We start from the raw sequence: 27,558 nt of genomic DNA on the forward strand, positions 1-27,558 counted from the left end.
ATGATTATTAGTATTTTAATGGAGTGTGGTTTAGATTTAAAAGATGTTTTAAAGTACAGGTTTTCCATTACTGTTTATGGAAATCAGCAAATAAATATGGACCAGTGAGAATATGAGCGTGGATGATAAAAGAACAGGGGAAAGCTAGTTTGAAAATAATCTTTGTATTCATGTTGGTTTCATATGGTTTTGAAAAACAACCTGAATATGTCAGTGTATATCTTATTTATTTATTTAATTGATTAAAAAGTTAAAAAGCTCAAATATATTTTTACAAATATGTAAATCATTAATTAATTAATATTATTTCGTTTTTAAAGCAGTTATGTCATGACAAGGAAAGTAAGAAAGTAAGTAAGTTAAGTTTATTTATATAGCACATTTATCACAGCAAAGCTGACCAAAGCGCTGAACATAGTCAAAGATAAACATAAAATAAACAGAACAAAACAGATTATACAGTAAAACAATGGAACATAGATAAAATCCAATTTAAAATGCCTGGGAATAAAGATATGTTTTCAACTTCATTTTAAAAGTTGTGATAGAAAGTGCAAGGCGAATGTCCAGTGGAAGTTGGTTCCAGAGATGAGGGGCCGCAATAGAAAAAGCCCTATCACCCTTCGTTTTTAAGCGTGAACGAGGGACAACTAAAAGAGCTCTATCAGAAGATCTTAGAGATCTGTAGGATGAAACAGGAATAAGATGATCTGATAAGATGGGGCTTGACCATTAAGAGCTTTAAAAACAAACAACAAAATTTTAGATTGAATTCTAAAATAGACAGGAAGCCAATGAAGAGAGGCTAAAACTGGTGTAATGTGATCCGCTTTCTTTCCCCCGGTCAACAGCCTTGCAGCAGCATTGTGTACCATCTGCAAGCGTGCAATGGAAGACTGAGGAAGACCCAAATATAATGAATTACAGTAGTCAAGGCGGGAGGTAATAAAAGCATGAATGACTTTCTCCAGGTCATTAAAAGCTAAATGATTTCAGTCTCGAGATGATCCGTAACTGATAAAAACTGTTCTTGTCAACTGACCTGGGAGGAGACTGAAGGGAAACCACTTCTCAACTTAGGGGGGCCAAAGACGATTTCTTCCGTTTTATTTTCATTAAGTCTAAGAAAGCTATTGGAAAGCAATTTCTTGATGTCTCCTAGGCAGGCCAATAAGGGTTGAATGGTATCACCAACTTTCAATGGTATGTACAAGTGGGTATCATCAGAATATAAATGAAATGAAACATTGTGTCTCCTAATATTGTCTCCCAAAGGTCGCATATATAAATTAAAAAGGTGTGGCCCTAACATGGATCCTTGAGGCACTCCACAGATAATAGGAGCAACAGATGAAGAAAACCATCCATTACTCATCACAACCCCATCAGCATCACTGAATACTTTTTACAATTAACGATGCCCCGTTTTTATTAAATAAATGTTTTTATGAATAATTATATAAATAACAATGCGCCTGGATAACTGTAAATGGACATTAGGTTTTGTTAAATATTTAAATGAGGACATGCAATTTCTGAAATAATGTCACAATAATTAATGCTGTTGTTTTGATCATGCTGAAGATCAAATGATCATGTTTTAAAATAATAGTAAATAAATCAATAAGTTAATTTATTAATACTTTGCACAATTGATGATGGCATGATAAATAAATGAACCAACAAATAAATAGATAAATAATATTTTATTCATGAATACTTTTTACAATTATTGATGCCCCTTATTTTAAACAAATAGACAAACAAACAAGTGAATAAATTGTTATGTTATTTTTTTCATCTATACTTGCGATTATTACTAAATAAATCGTTGTTGTTGTTTTTATGAATACTTTTTACAATAAATGTTGCCCTAAAGGGAGATTTGTTTTGATTTGAAATCAGTTTTGATTAAATGATTAAATTAGGACATGTATTTCCTTAAGTACTATAGACATATTGTTATATAGGCTACCAGCGACCTTGCATTGTTTATTTTGTTAGGTCTGTTTATATTTTCCATTTTTAAAACGTCCCGAAAAGTTGGTTTAGTCAGATTCAGTAACACTTGAGGATACATTTCAACAGTTCTCTTCACGAAGAAAAACTAAGTTAAACATGCACTCTCACGCACACTCTTCACTCAAGAGGAGCAGCAGACCACAAGTGTTTCAGTTTAGCACCATGAGGCGACAGTCTATGGAAAGCCAAATGGGTCAGAATAACAGTCACATCACTCGCGCGCTCAGATTAGCCAGCTACGAAAGCGTCGAGCAAAACTATGCAGTAGTGGACGGACACTCACGAGACTCGACATTCAGTTTAGTTCCCTAGTATTGACTGCCACCTAGTGACTGGATAAACACAATGACATGAATCTCCGCCACACCAGCACTTGAAACACCGTATAATAAAAATTTTGAAAAAGGAAGATATATAATATAAATAAATAAAATGCCTCAAGAAAATACATCAATATTTTCTGATGCCAAAAGCAAACGCTAAATTGCATTTCAGTAAACAATAGGGCTTTATGGTTAGCGATGGTCTCATACTTTAAGCATGCTAAGAGTTTTAGCATTTCTGAACTATTAGAGTTGATTAAAAGTTACAAGATTCTTCCTTAAGAATTATGACAGAGAATAGCAACACACGTAAATGTTTAAACACAAAATTGAGTATCTATTTATTGCAATTCCAGAAAGAAAGAGAGAAAAATAGCCAAACCCTGAACAAGACAGCATCCAATACACTAATAGTCGATTCCATCTCAGAGACAGATGCAGTTCAATGTGACCGATCACACATTTCAGACAACCACAGTGAAAGAGAAAAGCCATGATACCCAACTGCCGAAGATATTACAATGAAGTGAAATCCCACTCTAGAACAGGTTTCAACCATGCACAATCTGATTCAAACAATAGTACTTCTCTTTTATTTCTCTCAAATTCAATTATTTTTGGCCTTTGTAGGTGTGTTTGAATTATAATTGGATTTTTTTTTAATAAACTCTATATGAATTTACATCCATCAAACTGTCACTGTCATTCAGGCAACACCACATGAGTACTCAAACCAAAGCTGCCACTATAGCAAATAGTGAAAATTCATCTCCAAGGATAAAACACTATGAAAAAATTACTTCTTTTCCACCTTGAGTGTTTAAATCTCAAACATGGGGCAACAAACATCCCGCTAAAATGTGCTGTACACTCTGGTGAACGCCTTCGTCTCTAAACAGTATAACCACACATCACATTAGCTCTGGATCTGGTGTTGGAAGATGTTATCTGCTTTACATTAACAGACATTATTGATATTAAATAACTTACAATATTGAAATACATACAAAAAAGCTAGACAGTCAAAACATCAAAACGCCCCAAGAAAAAGACAGTCATAAGGATATAACAGAACATGCAATCCCCAACTTTTACAAAGGTTTTATCAAAAGAAAATAAATACATTTGCTCTGTAGTCCAGCGATCAAAGATATGTCTTAGGTTCATTAACTCATGCTCCTTGAAAATTTTTTTTTTTTTATAAAGACAGAACAATGTTGACAAATACTGGGGTGAAAATTAAATCCAGAAATAATCAAGTATATTGGCAAGGGCAAATTGTGCACAAAGGCATTGTGGGGCAAGAAAACTGGGCATTTTGAAAAATATAACAAGTATAAAAATATATATTGTATAGCTCCAACTATTTGGTCATATTCAGAAAATATGTTCAAGTAATTCATTAAATTTCAAAGATGGACTCAAATAATGCTGTTGAATAAAAAGGGAGAAAGATTAAATACATCCTTTAAATGATTTTTACTTAAAAAGAGATGTTTTGTAAAAATGTAAAATAACTATAAATCCGATTACTAAAAAAATTGATTTTCTTTTTACTCTCACATCCACACTATTAAAATTAAAAGGAAAGAAAAAAAATCCTACATTTTAAACAGAAACAGTGGCACACAGTCAAAACATGGACACTAACAATAGCAGTTATTTATTCATGTGACCATGCAGAACATCAGATACCAGGATGTAGACTGAACGTCCCTCTTTGTCGGTCTTTTGGAGCTTGTGTTAGTCTGACGGAAGAGTTCAGCAGACACAGAGGGTTGCTTTGCGGTGCTGTAGTACAGGGACGCTGGGGGTCTGTTTGTTTGGAGTCCTGCTGGTGTTGCGTTTGGGAATGGAGCGCTCACCAGTCCTCCGGCGGGAACTGCTCGAGGTGAGGGGGCTCCTTCTGGACCTCTTCCCCACTGGACTGGACACATCCGGTGAGGACGGGGAAGTCTCTGGGGTCTGGTTGCCCTCGCTGGGGCACACAGTCAAGGCAGCTTTGTCTGTGAGCTCTGTGTAAGGGAGGTTTTCCTCTAACAGGGGTTCTGCGCTCAGACCCACTCCTGACAGACCGTTCCTCCTCTCCAGAGCCGGCAGAGACTCACTGCTGCCTGAGGACACGTCTGGATCCGGGCTCTGTAAAGGGTCAAAGACATCGTCATTTTCACACTCATTTCTAAATCTAGAATTACAATTTTATTATATGCAAAGTGCTGGGTAGGCTATTTTGTCTGCAAAGCTAGCAGTAAAAGTAGTTTTGAGTCCTTCTGAGAAAACTGAAGTTAACATATTAAAAAACTACAATAAATCCATTTACAGGGACTGTTCATTTTTTTATTATTTCTTTTAAAATGAAAAACCAGCATTCATTTAGCATTTATATGGCATAAAAACAATACAGTTACTTAGCGTAGGAGTTACTGAAATTATAAAAATTACTCAAAATTATTAATAATGTTACATTGTGACAATAATATATTCAAATATTGAGAAATATTATTGCAATTTAAAAAAATAAAATAAATTCTAATATGCTAGTTTGGTGCTCAATAAACATTTCTTATCATCATCATCACAGTTAAAAATGGTTTTGCTCTGTTATATTTTTGTGGAAAGTGGGATACGTTTTTACAGGACTATTTCAAGATTCTTTCATGAATAGAAAGTTCAGAAGAACAGCATTTATTTGCAACAGAATGTTTTTCTAACAATGTAAAAATCTTCACTGTCACCTTTGACAATTTAATGCATCCTTGATAAATAAACAAATTAACTTCTTTCAAATAAAAAAACAACAACGACTAAGAATGCACAATAATATATCACCCTATATCAGATTTATTTTAATACTGGATATTTAATTATGCATGCTCATTTGATCAAATTTTACAGTTAGATTAACCTTGCAATCCTCTAATGCTCACGGTTCTTTAAAAATGCCAATAATTTAATACTGTTAAATGTCATAATCATTTGATCTCAAAATTAATATTTATTGTCCATATTGTACATAATAATGTAACTATTTATTTGTAGTTTTTGTTTTATTTTTAATTTATCTAGATAAAATGGTATATCATTTTAATGTCAGCCATACTAAAAAAATAAAAATCAGCTAGTACCAGCCAGAACCGTAATATATTTAAAATTTCTTAAAAGATATAAAGTAAAAGTAAAAAAACACAGAGGAAGGACCAGAAATGGAAAGATTCAAACTACAGACAAATGCCAACAACTCTAAAAGACAAAATACAAATAAAGCAATCTAAAGTCTGGTCTTCATCACTACTTTACAACAGGGGAAATGCATCATTCCTGCTCTTCTGCATTCTCTTGTCCTGTTCTGTATTTTTCATTTCCCCTCTATCAAAATCATAACAGCACCAGAAGAGCAAACAGGAAAAACGATCAAAGCGGCCTCTCTAAACCTCAAATCCACTCCACTTTAAAGGATTAAAAACACAAACATCTGTCCACTCTCCAGCTCTCCAAGCCAAAGCAAAACAGCCAAGAGCAGCTGGATGAGCTGTGCTTGAAACACACTGGGGCCAAACAAACACGGAGACATGGCTTCCATCGGAACTGCTCTGACAATGGAGGCCTCGGTCGGGAAAGAGGGAGACGGAGAGAGCGGGAAAGAAAGGGGATAAAAAGAAAAGCAGGCAGGACTGAAGAGCAGTGTGGCAGAGTCTCTTTTGGTGGGCATGGAGCCAAAGTGTAGCTAACATGAGCAGGAAGTCATGTAAAATGTCTTATCTAAAGCTTCTGATTAGTCGTGAGCCTGGACAGTATACAGAAATCTCTTGAAGTTCAAGCATAGCACAAGCTCCTGTTTTTGTCTGCTTGAAGTTGCTGGGTAGTGTTGTCAAAAGTAACGGTACTTCAGAACAAAGTCAATATAAAAAAAAAGCTGTACAAATGTGACAATACTAGACTTTTTGCAGTATTGGTAATAGTGAGTACTGACTATATTTGGAACCCACACACAATTTTTTTTAATGTGTTTTAGAAGTACTAATAAACAGCTAATATATTAGTAATGTGCATGCAAATGAGCAACTACTTAATAGTGAGAATTGGTCTAAGAGTGGCACTAAAGGGTTAACATTTAATTTCAACTTTGTTTTTCAAATAGTTAAATAAAATAATATTTAAGGTAGTGCATTAAAACAGTCTTTGTTTTGTTAATTAAACTTAGTACAGAGCCTGCTACTGCTTCTGAAAGTGTAGCATCTCTTTTCCTGATTTTACCTTGATGAGTGGCGTGATGGAGCGGGACCCTATCGCGGGGTCACAGTGCGGACCCTCTGTCAGGCTGAGTATGACCTCGTCTCTGTGCAAAGGTAGGTGGGGTTTGCCTGGCTCAGGAAGGGAAATAACTATGACGCTGGTGTTGTCTGCACGGAGCATCCGCTGACGCCATCGCATCAAAGCATGGCACCCCAAACGACGAGCAACCGACATTCCGAAAGGTGCCTATAGGGCGTAAAAAACACACACTTTTAGAAATGAACATAAATAGAATATATCATAAGGTTAGGGACAAATGTGTTGGTACCACAGCTTCATCATGGCTCTGGCACACAGTCACTGCCTCCTGTGGTGGCACCATGTTCCAGAGGCCGTCACTGCCAACAATGATGTAACGATGCCGTTTAGGGTCAAGGGTCACCACACTGGTGTCAGGCTCAGGAGACACTACAAACTCTCCGCTGTAGAAGTCATAACTCCACAGATCACCTGGAAGGACATTATATTTAATATTAGTTTTATACATAAGCATTTGGCAATAAAAATACCCTAGAAATTCTAAGAAAACAGGAAAAATCTCAAATAATGATATCAGTGGCCATCAGCTCAAGAAATGCAAAAATAGCCTGATGATTCCATCTCTGCTTTAAGGATAAAGGCAGATCAGTTCACCCAAAAATGAAAATGTTGTCACCACTTCCATGTGTTGCCTAATCTGCACGAAAGACTTTATGCTGTGCATTGATGCTTTAAAATGCAGGTTTGGCACAACATGAAGGGTTAATAATGGCTGAAATGTCATTATTGGGTGTTTTTTTCATTCTTAAATTGCCATTCTGTGATCTAGACTGAGAAAAAGCAACTTGAAGATAGATGTGGCAATGTAAGAAGAGATGATGGGACAGCACCCAAAAAAAAAAGAGCAATTTTCTCATCATTCACTTATCCTAAAGGTGTTCCAAACCTAGAAGACTGTCTTTCACCTTTGAAACACAAATGAAGATGTATAAAAGGAAACCCAACAGATTTCTATTGCTCCACTAAAAGTCATTCACCTAAAATGACCATGTTTAAAAAAAAAAATCACATATACATCAGAAAAATAAATTCAAATGAACTGGTTTATTTAATCCAAGTCTTCTGAAGAGACAAGATTGCTTTATATGATTCAATTTGGGCTTTTATTCCCATTTAAACATTGATAAACGCACATATATATATATAGTAAACCGAGGCTCCAACATGTGAGGTTTATTGTTGTGTGAAACACAAACATGTTCAAGCTTCTACAAGAACCAATTAGGTTTGTTTTTGTGTGTCAAGCAAGTACAGCTCAGCTACTGTTTGGCATATTTCATGTTCTCTATGTATATGCGTTGTTCAATGTTTATATATATATATATATATATATAAAAAAAGGAAGAAGCTAAATTGCATCTGTTTATCTTCAGACAACCTAATTGAAACCGCTCAATTCATATGGATTAATTTTACAGTGTTTCTATGAATTTTCTGAATTGTGAATTTTGGGTGGAATGAACTTTCAATTGATGAGACAGTAATCTCTCAGGTTTCATTAAAAATATCTTTATTTGTGGTTCAAAGATGAGTCTTGAGTTTGAATGACGACAGAATTTCTATGTTTGGGTGAGCTCTTCCTTAAAATGAATTTGATTGTAATGAATTTTACAGAGAACACAGCTTTGACTTATTCATGAGAACTGACGTCAGTACAAACCACATGTTCCTCAATATTTAGTATCTCTAGCCGCGTTTCCACCGCAGGAACTTTACCCAGGAACTAGGGACTTGGTCCGGTACTTGGTGTGTTTCCACCGCAGGAACCAGGAACTAAATAAAAGTTCCGGGTAAAAAAATACCCCCCAGAAAGTCCCTGCTGGCGAGGTGGTACTTTTTTAAAGTTCAGGAACTTTCGGGGGCGGGACTTTGGCGCTAAACATCCTGATTGGTTGAGTTGACGCAGCATTGGTTGAGTTCAACCCCCATTTATTCGGATCAACATTTTCAAAATATTACTGTTATTGTGTCATGAAATGTAATTTTAAAAGTATTTCAGGCGAGAATGTAGTTGTTTAAAACTCAAATCTGTTGTTTATTTATAAAGACAGCGCCTATTTAAAAATGTGTTTCGCCGATCTCTGAGACGGTGAGCTCCACACGATCAGGGAGAGCTCAGTGATCATCTATCCGCCCAGAGGCAGCCTCACCTTGGATAGACCTTCTGATATGTGCCGCTGGCTCTGATGTGTCTTTAGTGGTTAAACATAACATATAATTCAGCTGTGGGGTAAATCTAACAGGTTTTCTTTGGTCTGTATTCAATTTATCTATATGTTAAAATGAAAATAAAAAAGGCAAGTCTATATAATATTTCGTTTCATTGTAATGGCTGTATATAACGTTACACATATCCCTGAACTAAGTACATTTCTGCAGCTGTTATTATGTTTAAATGAAAACGAAAGGAGGCAGTGGTATTTTATATCCTATTTCGTTTTATTGTAAATGTACTGAGGGGAAAATTGCAGTAGCCAAAGCGATCTGAGTTCACGCAGCATTGGTTGAGTTCAACCACCATTTATTTGGATCATTTTCAAATATTACTGTTATTGTGTCATGAAATGTAATTTTAAAAGTATTTCAGGCGAGAATGTAGTTGTTTAAAACGCAAATCTATGGTTTATTTATAAAGACCGTGCCTATTTAAAAAATGTGTTTCGCCGATCTCTGCGATGGTGAGCTCCACTCGATCAGCGAGAGCTCAGTCCTCATGTATCCGCCGAGATGCAGCCTCAAATCGGCTAGACCTTCTGATATGTGCCGCTGGCTCTGATGTGTCTTTAGTGGTTAAACATAACATATAATTCAGCTGCGGGGTAAATCTAACAGGTTTTCTTTGGTCTGTATTCAATTTATCTATATGTTAAAATGAAAATAAAAAAGGCAAATTTATATAATATTTCGTTTCATTGTAATGGCTGCATATACACATATCCCTGAACTAAGTACATTTCTGCAGCTGTTATTATGCTTAAATGAAAACCAAAGGAGGCAGTGGTATTTTATATCCCATTTCGTTTTATTGTAAATAGGAAAATTGCAGTAGCCAAGACGAGCTGACTGAAGTTATCAAGTACGCTGCTGTTTATAGATTTACCGGACTTGCGTCGTCGCGGACATCACACTCCCGAGTCGAATGCACAAAGTCTGAACTAACTACCGAGGATGCACGTCCAAAATCAGCGTACTTTAAAAAAAAACAAACAAATCAGCAGTACTTTGTATTGAGAAACGCGCGCAGACCTACGTCACCAGTCTATTTGCCTAATCTACCCGGTACTTTACACCGCGGTGGAAACGCAGAAAGCAACAGGTCTGGGGGGAAAAAAGTTCCTGGGAAAAAAAGTTCCTGGTAAAAATGTTCCGGGTAATTTCGGTGGAAACGCGGCATCTGAGTGCCGGTGTAGTTAAGTGTTTACCCAGAGCTCTGGCGACAGCGAGGAAGGGGATCTGATCGATCGGGGTGCTCCGTCTGACCGGGCCGTTGTGAGTTAGCCTGGGCCTCTTCCACACCACACGGTTCACACCAGATTTCTTCACCACACTACACGCACACAAACAAAGGGAAATTAATCGGCCTTCCAAAAATACACTTGTGATGGTTAGTTGAGGTTCTTCAAGACTGTATGTTACCCAAAAGACTGATTCTTAAGATGACGTAAAAGTGTCAGCACGCAGCAAGCTCTCACCTGCCGCCCAGTCCCTCAATTCTCTGCTTCTCTTTCGGGAGTTCTGGCTTGTGGTCTTGTGTGACCTCCACAGCTTTGATGACTTTATCAGAGGGATCTTCCCTCACACCCAACACGACAGACGAGTCCCCGACATGAGCCACAAACATGCGATCCCCTCTGATGACCACCACACTGGCTGTAGTGCCCGAGGTACTGGGGAGGCCAGTTAACGTCTTTGGCCATTCAGCTGAAGAAAAAGACATATCGTTAACCACGATAACAGAAAGAATGGAATAAAAATGGAAGCCTGTTACCACTAGTTGAGTTATATATATAGTGACTATATATATATATATATATATATATATATATATATATATATATATATATATATATATAGTGACTATATATATATATATATATATATATATATATATATATATATAGTGTTCCTGTAGCTCAATTGGTAGCGCAAGGTTGGGAGTTCGATTCCCCTGGGAACACATGATATGTAAAAATTGATAGCCTGATTGCACTGTAAGTCGCTTTGGATAAAAGTGTCTGCTAAATGCATAAATATATATATATATATATATTCTTTAAGTCATGATAAGGAGAAACTTTCTTGTAATAATAGGGTGACCAGATGTCCCCGCTTTTTTCGGGGTCAGTCCCGGTTTTTGGTGTCCTGTCCCCGGCTGAAATTGTCCCTGAAAAATTTCCCCGTTTAACAGCACGTTCAAAACAACCCACAAATACACTGGAAACGCCCGACCAATTTAGTCAGAGGACTATGATTTGCGACTATTTTCACTTCCAGCGTATTACTGGGTCGCAAGCCGCTACTGTAGCCATGGAAAACTTGGACGAGAGCAGATCGCTGTTATCATCAGTTATCAAAAGAGACCGCGTTATATACATATTAAAACAAAGTGATACGGTTTGTGTTTAAATATGGTAAACTGAAACTCAAAAGTGCTTATGATGTGCAAGAACAAATGAGGTTTGTTTTCACGCTTTAAGCACATACATTTCAGCTTCAGTTATAACTTTAACCAGGTACATTTCTGGCATCAAAAGTTAGCTGTCAAACCTGAGGAAGAATTTTGGGTTAGCAAAGTTGTTGTGTTTTTTTTTTTCTCAAAAATGTATATGTACATTTAAATACAATTCATGTTTTGCTAGGGATGACAGCTTTTTTTAATTAAATGTTACAAATTTCCAAAACGTGTTTAAATAAGCCTTGTATGTTAAATTAATTATAAATCATGTTTAGTGATGTTCTTACCAGGGAGTGGAATTGTGTAGGGTAAGTTTGATCCTCAAACACCACTGTATCAATTATGATATTATTGTATTGAACCCACAAAAATACAATAAAAAATAAAAAACACAAAAACATACCGTCCCCATTTTTAAACTCATAGACACTGACAAGTGAGATTTCAGTAATATTTTGACCACTGAACTAGGAAATGTCCCTGGTTTTCATTTCAGAAATCTGGTCACATTATGTAATAATGACTTAACATCTGATAATAATGAGAAATGATCGTCTTTATCCCATCACTTTCATCAAAACAAAAGCTTTGCAGGCCCTGGCATGTTTTCTGTTTGCATTTGCACAGCTTTGACCAGCAGATGTCACTAGCATGCCATCATTCTTATGATACTAAACCATTATTATGAGAAAGTTTCTCATAATGAGATGTTATCACGAGGCAAAATCTCATTGTGGAAAAACGTTTCCATTACTATGAGATGTTAAGTGATTATGAGAAAGATTCTCATTATTATGTGATGCTACGTCGTTACCAGTGAATTTACCATTGTTATAAGCTGCTCTTTTTCTAAATATTTTAACATTTAATTATTGCATACTTATGAGAACGTTTATCATTATTCTGATATACAACGTACATAATTATGGTACAGTTCCTCGAAATAATGGGGTCCTAAGTCACAACTATGACAAAGTTTGTGGTTATTATGATTTGCTGTGGTTGAAACGGGTTTCGGTGATATAACCTAATGCGTTTACTTATTACCTTTAAAAGTGTGTAAAGGTTTGCAATAGTTTTATATAGACGCGCTCTCTGTCTGTCTAATAATTAGAAACAATACGAAGATACACAGATTCCGCGCATGCGCACTGCGACCCTTCCATTCGATTTTTTTCCGTCTTTTCTGCAGTAAGTAGATAGCGTGGCGCCCAATTTCAAAAAGTGTGTAAGCCCGACACATAATTTACACAATCGCATCCCCCGCCTCATCTTTATCCATCTTACCATGAGTATAATTCTAACACTCATGCGATTTCAGTCGTTAGAAATTACCTTGAGGTCTTAAATTACACTGCCGTTCATCAAAACCATACACTCGCACCTAACTCAGAACACCGTTAGACATTTTAAAAGGGCGCTAATGTCAGGACACGTCACACCATTCAGATGGGAAATAGACTTGAATTGGCTTACGAAGCTTTTTCCACATTGCATGATGGCATGCGATGAAACCCTTGCGTATCGCGGCACAAACTTTCCGGTAATCCTTCGACCAAAAGCCCCGCTGCTTCTTGAGAAAATCCCAGAGATGATCCCGAGCGAACAGCGCAGCCTCTCGACCTCCGTGTCCGTCAAACACGGCGAAGAACGCGACCGACCTCCTGCTGTCCGCTGCCGCCGGCTGAGTCCCGGGCTCCTCGGCACCGTCACTCTCGTCGGCGGACAGCGTGTTTATCCACGTTACCGTGACAGGTAATGGCTTGTTTGTGTCCGGCGGGTCGCTTTCAGAGACTGGCTCTTGGTCCGGCTTTGGATCGGTGTGTCCGGCCGCTCGCAGCTCATCGTCGCTGGGTTCCAGCTCCACGATCACCTCCGTTAAATCCTCCATGTATTTCCTGCCTCCTTGTTCGGAGAAGACGCTCACTCGCAGCGATAGGTCGGGATTCATGGCCAGTCGGACAGCCCTTCTTGATAGATCAACCTAAAGACCGCAAAAGCGTAGTTAAAAGATTTTAATTAACGTAAAAAACATTTAGCAATCTGAGCTCGTCTTTTGTTTATTTTCTAAGCTGCCAGTCCTCCTTCCTTTCTTCCTTCGCAGACACACAGTAATACAGGCTGCACGGTCGTTAGCGCCATCTGTTGGACAGGAGGATCAAGTACGATGCAGTGCTGGTTTGTATACTAGAATACTGTAGTACCACCTACTATTCCTAAAAAAAAAGTGAAATTTCTATGGTGAGTTAATTTTTTTTCTGGAGACAACAAGCATCAGGTTATATCTGCAAAACAAAGTAAAAACTCATTAAACTAATTATTTTAGGGAGTAAACCGATTCCCAGGCTATTGGACATAATTGTTAAGAACTGCCGATACTGCAGTCAGTGTAATACAGAGCTATTGAGATCCTAAGTGCCATTATCAGATAGTAAATACTATGGTTCTCATTACTTCCATACCCATTTGACAAAATGTATATATATATATTTATTAAATATTTGCTTAAGCCTTTTTTATAGCTCAAGTGGGATTTGGTTTATTGGTTTTTCACACCACTTCACTTTGCACAGTCATTTTCACACTCACTACTGTACGATGACGTTATGATGAACATACATGATGAACATAAATGGGCTATGAAGGAAATGAAATGATTATATATTCTTGAGAGGAACTATTTTAATGAAAAAAAATAAATTTATGAAAAGACAGCTATTTCTTTGCATATCTGAATAATTTGACTTTAAAAAAAAACATTATTATAGATAGAGGATATGTATTATAGCTGAAAGCAATGGTTTGGAGTTAAAAACATCTTAAGATAGGTTTATTACAAAGATGCAGGCTTTGCTTCACAAGACATTACCTGAGGGATTAATCGTGTGGATTACTTGTGGATCATTGGGATGTTATTAGCATCTGTTTTGTCTCTCATGCTGACGGCACCCATTTATTCTGTGGATGTGTGTGGTCACCATTTCTTTTTGTTTCTGTTGATTTTGTAGCTGAAGACAGCTACAAAGTGTGCACTGGAGAAACTTGAGGGATTTTGTTTGGTAATGTGAAATAAAGTTAATAGGTTTCTCATCCACTAAATCTTCATCATCGTGTGAACCTTTAAATCAGGGAGCAGTTGGGGTTACAATTCCATTGTATCTTATCCTTAAAAAAAATCTGATGTAAAGTCCATTGCAATTAAGCAAGGAACATAGTTTATACACTTTACTTGTTCTATCTTTTTGCTCAGTGTAAACAAAAATTTACTCCATTTGATGGGTAAATATAGGATTGGCCATCAGTAGAGTATAGTTGGGGGTAGCGAAGCGTGACAAGTTAATTAACCTGAGACTCATGTGAAAGCATTTGGTACGTCACAACTGCTGCATGGTGAGTTGGTGGCAAGCGCGTGAGATTTTGCATTAAACATGAAGGTTGGAGTTTTCAATGTTTCTGCTATTGCTTTGGATAGAAAAAGGAAATAAAAAACTCAACTGTGCAAATAATGAGGTGAACAGCATACTCATTCAGTTTAACAAAACTAGAGTCTATGTGTGTGTGTGTGTGTGTGTGTGTTTGTTTGTGCTTGTGAAGGCCAAATGTCCTCACTTACATAGTGCAATAAGAAAACCCAGGACATTTTACTGGTCCTCACTAGTTAGAAAGACTTAGAAATCAGACAAAACCATTTTTATTTAAATCTAGTGTTTTGCACATTTTTCTGTGAGGAATTGGATTGGGGGCAGGGTTCCCTGTTTTTACATGTAAACACAAAAACAAAATCAATGAACATGGTTTCCTAAAACAAGAAATGGGGAAATCTGATCTTATTGTACAGCACAAAACATATGTTCACACTATTTCTTTATTTTTTGGTTTTTGTACACGTATATTATAAATATTTTACATCTGTATGTCCAGTGCTGTATTGCAAACTTTAAACCTGTTTCTGACAATGAACTTTTCCTGAGTAGCACCTTACAAGTTTCTAATTGCCGTTTAATATAAGTGCAATAAAATGTGTTATTGTTTTCCATTTTTTCTTACAAGGGAACAGTGGAGAAATGTAGTTGTTGATTTGCATGAGAATTTCCTGATGTTTCTACAGGGGGTCTTCACTGGTGTGGGATGGCATCTGTTCAGTTTTCTCTGGCCCAGCTGAGCTCTTGCAGTGCTCCGGTTTACTGCCCAGCTGATGGCCGTACTCAAACCGGATCCTCAGTTCTCCCACCTGTGAGTGCGGAAGGATGTCTGGGATCCATTCAATCACAAAGGGCACAGGCTCCGTCTGCTCAGAAGCACATGTCCCTGAGAGAAACCATACCATACTGTTTTAGTCCTAAAGCACAAATCAGGAATCTAAAAGAACACGCTTTCATTCTTTCCATCTAAAAGGACAGTTCTTGTAGACAGTGGAATCACTTTTGGTCCAGTTGGGGATGGGAATTGATAGGGAAATATAATTTGGCACAAAACCAGGACTGATAAATTAAGTGAACAATAAGTGAATAGATGCACTTACCCACTCTGAGGAAGGTACGTAGCTCCAGTGGTCTGATGGCCAGAGGCTTACTGGTGTGTGAATGGAGGCAGGTGTCTGATCCAGGATCAGTAGGGGTTTCCCGACAGCGGTACGGTGAGTAGGAGCCGTCACTGTTCTTCACAAAACTCTGAGTGAGTTCTAGTGGTAACTGTACAAACAGAGCGCCATCATTTAGAGATTGTCCACAGATGCTACAGCCATTAGTGAAGATTTGATGCAACGGGGGAAACGAGCACAAACCTCTGGGGTATCAAAGATGCGTTTTACATGCATCAGGTTGGTAATGTGCCAGGTGTATTTAGAGAAAGAGCCCAGAGGCAAAGCGTCATTACGCACAAAAGCTAAAAAACGCACAAATTACAAATTGTTAAAACTAGGTGTAATGAAATGTATAATCAGATTAGACTGTTAGAACACTGTTAATATAAGGTTAGATACTAATGGCTGCAGATATTTACTCACTGGTGGTGTAGTTGGGAAGTCTTCTCTTCTTTGAGCCCAGTGATAAACGCTGCTGTAAGGCATTGAAGAAAGCTTGCGGGATGTGGAAGACCAGCGGCTCTGGCTTTCCTGTTCATATTATATCTTTCAGTATCAAATCTGATCAGATCAAAGCAAACTATACAGGTGCTGGTCATATAATTAGAATATTATCAAAAAGTTGATTTATTTAGCCAATTCTATTCAAAAAGTGAAACTTGTATATTATATTCATTCATTACACAAACTGATGGATTTCAAATGTTTATTTCTTTTCATTTTGATGATTATAACTGACAACTAAGGAAAATTGCAGTGTGTGTGTTAGAAAATTAGAGTATTTTTTCAGTTTTTTTAACCTTTTGCTACATTTTACATTTTTTATTTGTTATTTTTACACTTATTTCATAAATTTCAAAAAGTATATACTTGTATGACTTAGAATATATATATATATATGTGTATGTGTATATATATATATATATATATATATATATATATATATATATATATATGTGTGTGTGTGTGTGTGTGTGTGTGTGTGTGTGTGTATATATACACACATATATATATATATATATATATATATATATATATATATATATATATATATATATATATATATATATATATTAATTTTTAATTTTATTTTCATTTTACATATTACAGAAAACTGGCAGAAATCATCTTGACATCATCAAATCCTGTCAAATAATGCAAAATTGTAAATATTGGAGAAATCTGAATCATTACATATTCTATTGTTATTTTACAACACTGCCATATTTTGTATATGCAACTTTATTGTAAATGGGAAAATGATTTCATATCCTTCAACACATTTACCACATTTTCTCATTGACATGCCCCCAATTTAGAAACTTGGGCTCAAAAATGCTGTTTTAGTTTCTCACACATGTAGTCCATGTGCATTGCTCTAGTAAATACAATCTTTCAGGTGACTTGAGCATGCCAATAGTCTTCATAATCTTTAATTTATATTTATATGTGTATATGTATTTTATATATATATATATATATATATATATATATATATATATATATATATATATATATATATGTATGTATGTATATGTATATATATATATATATATATATATGTATGTATATGTATATATATATATATATATGTATGTATATGTATATGTATATATATATATATATGTATATGTGTGTGTATATATATATATATATATATATATATATATATATAATACATATACACATATAAATATAAATTAAAGATTATGAAGACTATTATATTATATTATATTATATTATATTATATTATATTATATTATATTATATTATATTATATTATATCTTGATCCAGAGGTGAAATATAACCTGGACCACTTCTTGACAGGCTCTATGAGATTCAATCTAATATTCTCTTACCATCAAACTGGAAGTGCATCGTCTGATGGATCCTCTCAGTAACACTGGCCAACCACTGCTGGAAACCCAAAGACACATGCGTCTCCTCCACCGGCTGGCTGCTTCCTGTTTAATTCACCCAATCACACAACACTCATCAAAATCAACAAACTATGATAGTGAAAGCCATGTGTACATAATTTATATTTTCAAACTTAAACAGCTAATCTGATTAGAAATCTCTCTAAATCAACCAACAAAAGTTTTCTATCTGTACTGATGAACAATGAGAGCATAAGTGCTGGGGAAAATACAGAAATAAAGTCAAAGAACAAGAAAAGCCAAAGTATGTGAGGAAAGAGGAAGTATCTGGCAGCACCTGGGTTTTTAAGCCCAGTAGAACTGAAGTGTTTTCTGTGAGTGGGCTTGCGCTGGTTTAGGGTGGGAGCAGAAGTGTCTTTGACAGCCAGAAGAGATGAGGGGGAGACAGAGGAAGCTGAGTGAAACAGCGACAGGTCCACAGAGACAAAGAATAAAAGAGGAAAACAGATTACAGAGGAGGTGGTCAGTAACTGTAGAACATAGCAGAAGCATTTAGACCTCAACAACAGATTTTTGTGGAGAGGTCGATAAGCAGACCCACACAGAATCTGCGCCAACAGAAAGCTCAGATTTCCACTAAATTCTCTAAATTTCCTGCTCCCTGTGTCTGTTTATTAAATATTTTGGTGAATCTTCTGTCATTTTTGTAGTTGATATATGTAACACTTTCAGCTTTTCTTAGAAAATGTTATCACATACATATATTTCCATGTTGCGATTACCCCAAATAAAATTAATACAGAAACTTCATTATGAAAAGGTACAAAGCAATTTTGCCACATATGTGACTTTTCAGACCACTTTTCCTTAAAAGAGATTAGGCCTAAACATCGCCGACTGAAAACTGAACATTCATCTTGTGGTTTGTTATTCTCACACGAGCTGTGAGTGATCATTTTATATGTACATATATCCAATATTTGTCTAACTGATATCTGTGGTAATTTTTGTCAGATGACACTGCTGTTATAAATCAGGACTTTAGCATTCCATGCTCATTTCATTGGCAGAAAGATAAGTAAATGAGAACAATTTTTTTCTGTAATTCGGCTGTATTAAACTACAGAGAGCAGACGAGAAGCAAATGGAAGTAAAGGATTGACAATAGGCATAATTAAAATACAATGCAACGACATGAGTATGCTAATTATTGCTAATATATGCTAATTTAGCCATTTTCAAGCAGACTTCTATTGAAAGTGCTTGGCAACAGTGCCCTTTGTGCAGACGGTAGGAGGTTACTGTCCATGAGCTTTAACTTACCAGTAGAGGACTCCACAAATTTGAGTCTCTTGGGACGATGAGAGATGGAGGGCTCAATGTGCTGCTGAGCCTCAGGTATACTGAGCGTTGTGGCATCTGCCCTCTCCTGCAGTCCTGGACATGCGTAATAATTCTCACAGTCATCTCTGATACATAAATAAACATTCAATACACTATATATAGACCTGTTCAAAACCTCTTGTGAACCCTAACTAGACAACACTTTTAGTCATCACAGCTGTGCTCTTGACACAAATGCAGGAATAGTATACTCTCTAATATAGCTCATTCTGGCCAAAACATATAAAAGAAACACATGTATCCCTTACGGTGAAAGCATGGACTGTGAATAGGGGAGAGTGGGGACAGTTGCAACGTGTGGCAGTTGCAACATTGCTGATTTTTCCAATCAGGAATGAGCTGGAGTCATGACACTTCTACTGCACATGATCAATATGCCCTTCCTTCTTTCTGGAAGTTAACAGCCACATGTGAAACTACCTTATGGGAGAACTGAAATTCAAGGCAAAAAAGTAACTTTTTTTACAACTAGATTTTTTGTCATAATGTCTAAACTGATTAAGCATTGGTCTTTATAGTTTTATAGTTTGAATGTGCAGTTTCTTAGCTCTTAACAGACCTAGGTACAATGTGTTCAAGTTAATTTGTTAGGCTGGCATCACAGTTTTAAAATGGCTGCCAGGAGGTGGGACAGTTGCAACGCATTGTTGCAACTGTCCCTCATGGCAATAATAATGACAATTAGATACATTTTTTATATAAAAGGCAAATGGAACACCAGGCAATGTGCAGAATGGCTTTAGCAGCACTGAAATGTGGCCTTATAACCAAGATAAATTCAAAGACAGTGACTTTGCACCATCTTTGGTGACGGACCAGCCGCCACCACCAGTCCTTCCAGAGCAAGCTGTGACATCTGCTCCTTTGGAAGTCTCTCCAGTGCACACAGGGACTTCTGCCTCTTCTGCAGTTCCTCCAGTGCAAGCTGGGAGTCCTACTTCTTCTGTAGTTCCTCCAGTGCAAGCTGAGTTGTCATGCAAGTCTGTTAGACCTCACCCCAGAGCAGGACCACAGAAGATAACGAAATCAAACGGTATAGGAAAAAATGCAAACTGGCCATCTTGACAGACACCCCCTGAAAGGGGGCTTTGGAGAGGGAGCAAGCAAAAGTTAAGAGAAAGCCAACACAAGTTAAGAGAAAACTGACAAAAAACACACTGGAAACAAGCCAACAAACCAAACCAAACCATTATGAAATTAAGGCCTACATAAATCAGTTTGTGAGATTTACAAAGGTGTTACATGGTTGTGTACTTGTTTTTTTAACTTTAATAAGTTAACTCTGTGAACTCTTGTCTCAAATAAACTAAAAAAGATAAATAATATTTCAGATAAACTGAAAAATGATGCCAAAGTATGAGTTTTATTACATCTAAATGACTGTTGCAACTGCCCCTCGGTATTGTTGCAACTGTCCCCACATATGGGGACAGTTGCAACATTTTTCAGGGTCCATTTAAGTACAAATTACTTTCATATTATCACATGTACACATGTTGCAACAGTATGGGCAGGTAGGTGATATATATGGGTTTAATATATATATATTTTGTCTTTCTAATACAAACAGTCGCTGAGAAACTGAAGGAAATGTAAAAAGTGTTGCAACCGCCCCCACTCTCCCCTATCACCTGCAGTATAGGGATGAAAAATAAATGTTGAGAGGAAATTACTAATATATTTTATTCTGTATCAAAAAAAAGTATCAATAGAAAGTTTATCTTTTAATTCATGGACTTCATCCAATTTAAAATGTTATGTCTGAAAATATATTTGTATACTATGCATTTTGATGTTTATTAGAATGTTGTTAGCCTAGCTCATGGTAACATCAAAATCTATTGAACACAATTCTGTCACATTTGCTATGCGCTTCACTTAAGCACTATGTTTGTATTGCACAAGTTGCTTTCTTTGTAGAGATTTTAAAGTCTGTCATTTTTGGAACCTGGGTTAGGATGTAACCTTAGAGCAGAAGTAGCCCTTCAGTGGTAAGTTTGGCTAACTCTGCCTATTTTAGTAGACTTCAGTAGACTAGGGCCAGGGTTCTCATCTCTGGCCCTCGAGATCCATTTTCCTCCAGGGTTTAGCTCAAAACCTGATCAAAAACACCTGAACAAGCTAATCAAGGTCTTCAGGATTACTAGAGAGTTATGCTGGGTTCACACCAAAATATTTTTTAAGTCTTATAAGATTTTCAAAATGTGATAGACCACAAACATGAGGATAAAAAATCCTAGATTTAACCATTTTCCTCCTATAGTGTGTTGTGTGCAATGATGTGACAAAGACACATTTTCAACCAGACTCTTGACTGAACACAGGAAATCTCGCAAGACTTCAGAATAAGTATGGCGGACGATATGCAGGAAGAAATTGCAATGATTGTGTTTGGAATGATTTTATACATGACACATTGAATAAACATTCATGCTGTTGCCACAAATCAACAAGCTGATCCTCCCTCTCTGCTGTCCACATCAATTTCACTTTGTGCTGCGCCATGACTGCTTCCGTCTTCCATCATCTCGCTTTCTGGTTGGATATTGTAATTTAATAATAATTTAATTTAATTTAATATTGTTTAATTTCAGGTGATAATCTCCAGAGCGTGCACACATCTGTGCTCGTGGTTCCCCCCACACATCAGGATTTCTGATCGTAAATATTAAAATATTTACAATTCCCGATTGGGGAAGCCCCGAAGTTCTTCCGATCAGGTTCGGACTGTCTTAACATACCTCACACCAAGGGAAAATCTGATAAAATAATCTGTAGAACCATCAATATAAATCGGGTCATAGCTAGGATTGTCGGAAGGGGGAAAATCTGCCCAAAATTAGCCTGATTACCTTTTGGTGTGTACCCAGTATTATGGGCAGGTGAGTTTGAACAAGGTTGGAGCTCTATAGGAACACACCTTGATTAACTGGTTCAGGTGTGTATATTAAAGGTTGGTGCTAAACTTTGCAAGAAATTGGCCCTTCAGGAACATGTTTGGACACAAAAGTAAACAGAAATTGGGATCACCAGGTCAGTGGTTCTCAATTTTGGTTCTGGCAACCCACTGCTCTGCAAATTGTGTATTTCTCTCTTCAGTTCATTGGAGATCTCCCCTTATGAGCTGATGATCCTAACCAGGCGTGTTAGATAAGCATACAGAATGTGCAGAGCGGTAGGTCACCAGGACTGGAATTGAGAACCACTACACTAGGTTTTGGAAGAGAGCTTACGTGCAGGTGCACATAAGGTGACAACATAATTCATAGGTCTTCAACCCTCCACTGGTAACCCACTGTCCTGCAGAGTTTAGCTACAACCCTAATCAAACACACCTTAACCAAATAATCAAGTTCTTCTGGATCAATTGAAATATCACATTCCAGGGTAGTTGGAAAAAAGCAGGTTGGAAATATAATTTGCAGGACAGTGCCTATCCAGGAACAGGGTTCAAGACCTAGGAACTAAATGATGGACTTACCATTCATGTTGTAGTTGAGGAAAGCTGAAAACTCAGAGGCCAGCTTCTCATCACTTGTGAAGGCACAAACGCAAGCATAGAAATGGAGGCAGTGCTCAGGTAAATTATGCTGGTGGAAATTTTCTCCATTGTTGATATTAGACTGACCCCCACTTCTCACCCCCAAATCCCCCTTGGAATTAGGTACATAACATGCACATTGAAAGGGAGCCGCACCCACAGTCTTGTCTTTAACACCAGTTAAGCCCACCGTCAAATGCAGCAATCCCAGAGGGTGGGCTTCACCTGGTTGGCACTTCACTATTAGGGTCCCTTTAGAAACCCTCTGCACTAGAGGTCCCGGTGTCTCTGTAGCCAGCCTCCACAACTCTTCTTTGGCCTGGGAAGTGACCACCAGGGCCTCCAGGACAGAGCTTTTGAGTGGCAGAGGTGTTGCTTGGGTCTGACACTCCATGGCTTGCTTCACATGGGTACAGGGACTTTTGGGTGGTTGTGTTGCTTGTTGATGGCCACCTTCAACTGTTGATTCACTTTCATTCTGCTGACAAGAGGGCATGTAACAGCGACCGAGGTTGACACGGGTCAGCAGGGTTCCGTCTGCGGTAGTAATAGCTGTATCCGTGAGGACTAACTCAACAAAGCCTCGTTGTTCAGGGCCACGTCCCCTTTGACGCACAGAGAACACTTGCGGCCCTCCGGCCCTGCCACCTCCACTGTCTGTTACAACTTGAACCACTTCACATGCCCCTTTTTTCAAACGTCCAGTCCCATGGTCCCCATTCCTGAAGATGGTTCCACAGGCCTTGTTCTTACAGCTGAGGCCACGGGTGCCATTGTAAACGCCACACTGAGGGCACTTGCGGATACCTCTTAATGTAGCCTTGCCCAAGTTTGACAGAAACGCAGGAGTCTTCCGTTTGTCTCGAGGTCTCCTGCTCGAGTTGCTGGAGGTTTGAGTAACAGGAGAAACCACAGTTTGTGATGCCAGCGATATTGCAGAGTTTACCAGAGAAGCATCCATTGTTAGCAGACGTACACTGAAACTGAGATTGATACAGGACAATTTTATTGTTCATCAACAGGGGGGGGGTGCATCTATAAAAATTTGAATATCATGGAAAAGGTCTTTATTTTTTGTAATTTAAAAAACGCAAACTTTCTTATAGTCTAGATTCATTGCACACAAATTGAAATAATTAAATTGATTGACTTAAGACTGATTATGACTTACAGCTTGGGAAAATTACAAATTTAGTATCTCAAAAAAATTTGAATGTTCTATTTTGAGCTTGATTAGTTTGATTAATTTCAAGTATACTGGGTAACTCTTGGGCTAGTTTAGAACATGCAACCACAATTATGGGAAAGACTACTGACTTGACAGTTTTCCAGAAGACAATCATCAGCACCCTCCACAAGGAGGGTAAGCCACAGAAGGTCATTGCTGAAAAGGCTGGCTGTTCACAGAGTGCTGTATCAAAATATATTCATAGAAAGTTGACTGGAAGGAAAAAGTGTGGTAGGAGAAGGTGCACAAGCAACAGGGGTGACCACAGCCTTGGGAAGATTGTCAGCAAAAGCCAATTCAAGAACTTGGGAGAGCTTCACAATGAGTGGAGTGTCACTCAAAAAACTACAGCTGTCACATTCCTAAAACGAAGCCATTCCTGAACCAGAAAAAACGTCAGAAGGATTTCACCTCGGGTAAGGAGAAAAATAAATGGATTGTTGCTCAGTGATCCACAGTCCTCTTTTCAGATGAAAGTAAATTTAGCATTTCATTTGGAAATCAAGGTCTGGAGTCTGGAGGAAGACTGGAGAGGCACAGAATCCAAAGTCCAGTGTGAAGTTTCCGAATCAGTGATTATTTTGGGTGCCATGACATCTGCTGGTTTTGGTCCATTGTGTTTTATCAAGTCCAAAGTCAATGCATTCATCTACCAGGAGATTTTGGAGCACTTTATGCTTCCATCTGCTGACAAGCTTTATGGAGAGGCTGATTTCATTTTGCAGCAGGACTTTAGCACCTACCCACAGTGCCAAAGCCACTTCCAAGTGGTTTGATGACCATGCTATTACTGTGCTTGATTGGCCAGACAACATGCCTGACGTGATCCCCAAAGAGAATCTATGGGGTATTGTATAAGTAACATCTGACAAACAATACAAAAGGAGCTGAAGGCTGCTTTCAAAGCAACATGGGCTTCAATAACGCCTCAGCAGTGCCACAGGCTTATCACCTCCATGACACGCCGCACTGAAGCAGTAATTTGTGCAAAAGGAGCCCCTACCAAGTATTGAGTGCATAATTAAACCTACTTTGGAGATCTTGAACATTTCTGTTTTGTAAATCTTTTTTTGATTGATCTTTGAGAAAATATGCTATTTTTTTAGATACTGAGAAGCTGTAAGTCATAACCATCAGAATTAAAACCAAAAAAACTCTTTGAGATAATTAAGTTTAAATGCAATGAATCTAGAATATAAGTTTGCTTTTTTTAATTAAATTACAAAAAATAAAGAACTTTCCCAAGATATTCAAATTTTTTTACTTGTACCTATAGGTGACTTTGTTTATTCAAATACAGTTCAGCTTCTTGCACAGACCAATCGTTTCATGTCTTTACACATCAATGTATCGAAACAAGTCTCTGGGTTTAATTTGGTTTTGTTTGTGTATGTATTTATTTTTATTTTTTTTGTCTCAAAGCCATGAATCCCATCCACTTATGACTGACAGACTGCAGTGGTTTGAATTAGAAATCTTTCTTTGTGTTCTACTGAAGAAACAAAGTCACCTACATCTTGGATGATCTGGGGGTAAACAGATAAACATACAATTTTCAATTTTTGGGTGAACTATACCTTTAAATACTGTAGTGCTGTAAAATGGAGCCTTTTTACTCAGACACAAACCCCAGTGTCCCTATAAAGTATTACTGTAAATCCTTGTCTGACTGTTGAGATTACCACATACTGGATTGTAAAAAGATCTGAAATTATTTTTGATTCATTCACACAGCTCACTCACACAGTGAATAATTTGAGGAAGTTTCTTACATGCAGATAGACACTTTTTCTACAACAGAAAACAAACAGAGCACTGGATGAGGTAGTGTTTACCTACAATCCATTGCAGGAAACCAAATGTGCAAATGTCTTCTGTTGTTTAGCAGCTATGAAGCAGTTCTTTATTATTCCAGCAACATGTGAATACTGCAGGCCAAGATAATTTTCACAATTTACAAAATATATAAGAGGGAGGTTGGTTGGGGCTATGTGAAACCCTGTTGTTGGATTGGCACGTGTCTAAAAACCTAATTATTGCCACAGTGCCATGCCCAGAAAACCATTGTGCTTTATTTGATTAGTGTAATTTATTATTGTTAAGTTCTAATCTAGGCAATAAAACTCTTTAGCCTATGTAATGAAAGACGATACATACATTTAAAACTAGTAGTTTTAGTACCTCCTTCATGATGTAATTTTAAATAACGAAGACAAAACACGGTAAACGTTCATTAAATATATATTTTTAAATTGTTTCAGAAGACACATACTTGCACATTTGCACAAATAATATGAAAATGTCACTGACATGCAATAACTACAATATAAAATTTACAAAGCATTCTAATGACATCGATTCATCGAGACTTATTTGAGTTAAACATTAGCTGTGCGATAGTGAATGGATAGAGTGTATAAATGATGATGAGAGACAGGCCGACCTCTACAGCAGCGCTTTCCCGGCGCTCAGTGGTCAGATCCGGCGGAGGATTCACTTCAGAGCTCCAGTGACCGTCGCCATTCCTCCTTACAAACAGACTCTCCGCTGCGGCTGTAACGAGCTTCCCGATTGGCCACAGAACGACCAATCAAAACCATACATTATTTACTAGCTTATTAACATTCTGGAAATATTTGTTTATTTCTCCCTAATATCAATGGCTCGTTGTTTCTTTTTATTTCTGCTCTTTGGAAACTTGGCATTAAAGCGTTTAAAGTACTTGTTAAATATATATTAACTTCTAATTATTATACATGATCGTTATCTTTATACAACTTCTTACCATACCTTCAGTTATTTTGCAACTTTAAATTCCATGCAGATTTTGATTTACATTTTTTTTAGATGTTCCATCTGAAAATATACATATACATCACGAATTCATATATATATATATATATATATATATATATATATATATATATATTTTTTTTTTTTTTTTTTTTTTTTTAATCAACAAACTACTTATTTCCAACACAACCGGCAATTTTGCCCCTGAAAAAAAAATAAGTTTTTACAAGTAACGTAATGTAGTGTAAGACCATCCAGCTCAAAGACATGACAGAAATGTTGGTTCGCATCTGCATTTTAATGGGACAAAGCAAGAACATGTAATAATAGGATGATTATTATTTAAAAAATCCCTCAAAACCCAAGGTCTCGATGTATTTGTAGGCACTGCCTATATTTCATTAACATCAGTTTGTTCAAATGAAATCAACTCAAATAAGGCAACATAATTGGTTTTGTGTATTAAAACTCCATTGGGCAACAGTGCAAAATTCTGATCCGTTCAGGTTTCTTGTCTGGCTACCAAATACTTTATTTAAAAAAAAAAAAAAAAAAAAGTTAACATTTCGATTTTATACAAAGAATTATAGCAATTCTAACAAAATGTTAATTGCAGTGCAAGGCAGCAAATTCTTCTCCATGTGTTCTCTGGAAGAATCCTTACAACCAGCATGGATCAGCTTTAACAGAGTCACTAATGCTGAAGGATATTTGCGATGAAGCCCAAAACCTCTTCCCACCCACCGTCCCTCCCACCTACCTACCTACAAAAAAAAC

At 37.1% G+C, this 27,558-nt stretch overlaps 2 protein-coding genes across 3 annotated transcripts; both read right to left on the reverse strand.

Annotated features, from left to right (window-relative positions):
- Window positions 1-2,661: 2,661 nt before the first annotated feature.
- On the reverse strand, window positions 2,662-13,481 carry ppm1db (protein phosphatase, Mg2+/Mn2+ dependent, 1Db). The gene is made up of 6 exons (XM_052591779.1): window positions 12,829-13,481; window positions 10,370-10,598; window positions 10,100-10,224; window positions 6,907-7,088; window positions 6,600-6,824; window positions 2,662-4,484 (listed from the first exon to the last, which is right to left on the reverse strand). The coding sequence occupies exons 1-6, from the start codon at window positions 13,301-13,303 to the stop codon at window positions 4,107-4,109; spliced, it is 1,614 nt and encodes a 537-aa protein (XP_052447739.1). The 5' UTR covers window positions 13,304-13,481; the 3' UTR covers window positions 2,662-4,106.
- A 1,432-nt stretch (window positions 13,482-14,913) lies between these two features.
- On the reverse strand, window positions 14,914-26,565 carry ca5h2orf42 (chromosome A5 C2orf42 homolog). 2 transcript variants are annotated; one of them, XM_052591777.1, is made up of 9 exons: window positions 26,432-26,565; window positions 22,701-23,743; window positions 19,139-19,252; window positions 18,153-18,269; window positions 17,795-17,899; window positions 16,358-16,465; window positions 16,136-16,236; window positions 15,875-16,043; window positions 14,914-15,660 (listed from the first exon to the last, which is right to left on the reverse strand). In XM_052591777.1, exons 2-9 carry the CDS (start codon window positions 23,719-23,721, stop codon window positions 15,455-15,457), a joined length of 1,941 nt encoding a protein of 646 aa, XP_052447737.1. In that variant the 5' UTR covers window positions 23,722-23,743; window positions 26,432-26,565; the 3' UTR covers window positions 14,914-15,454. The 2 variants fall into 2 exon arrangements, with proteins under 2 accessions (XP_052447737.1, XP_052447738.1); XM_052591778.1 differs by lacking the exon at window positions 18,153-18,269.
- Between the last annotated feature and the right edge of the window lie 993 nt (window positions 26,566-27,558).

Source organism: Carassius gibelio, chromosome A5 (genome assembly GCF_023724105.1).
Source record: "Carassius gibelio isolate Cgi1373 ecotype wild population from Czech Republic chromosome A5, carGib1.2-hapl.c, whole genome shotgun sequence".
NCBI lineage: Eukaryota > Metazoa > Chordata > Actinopteri > Cypriniformes > Cyprinidae > Carassius > Carassius gibelio.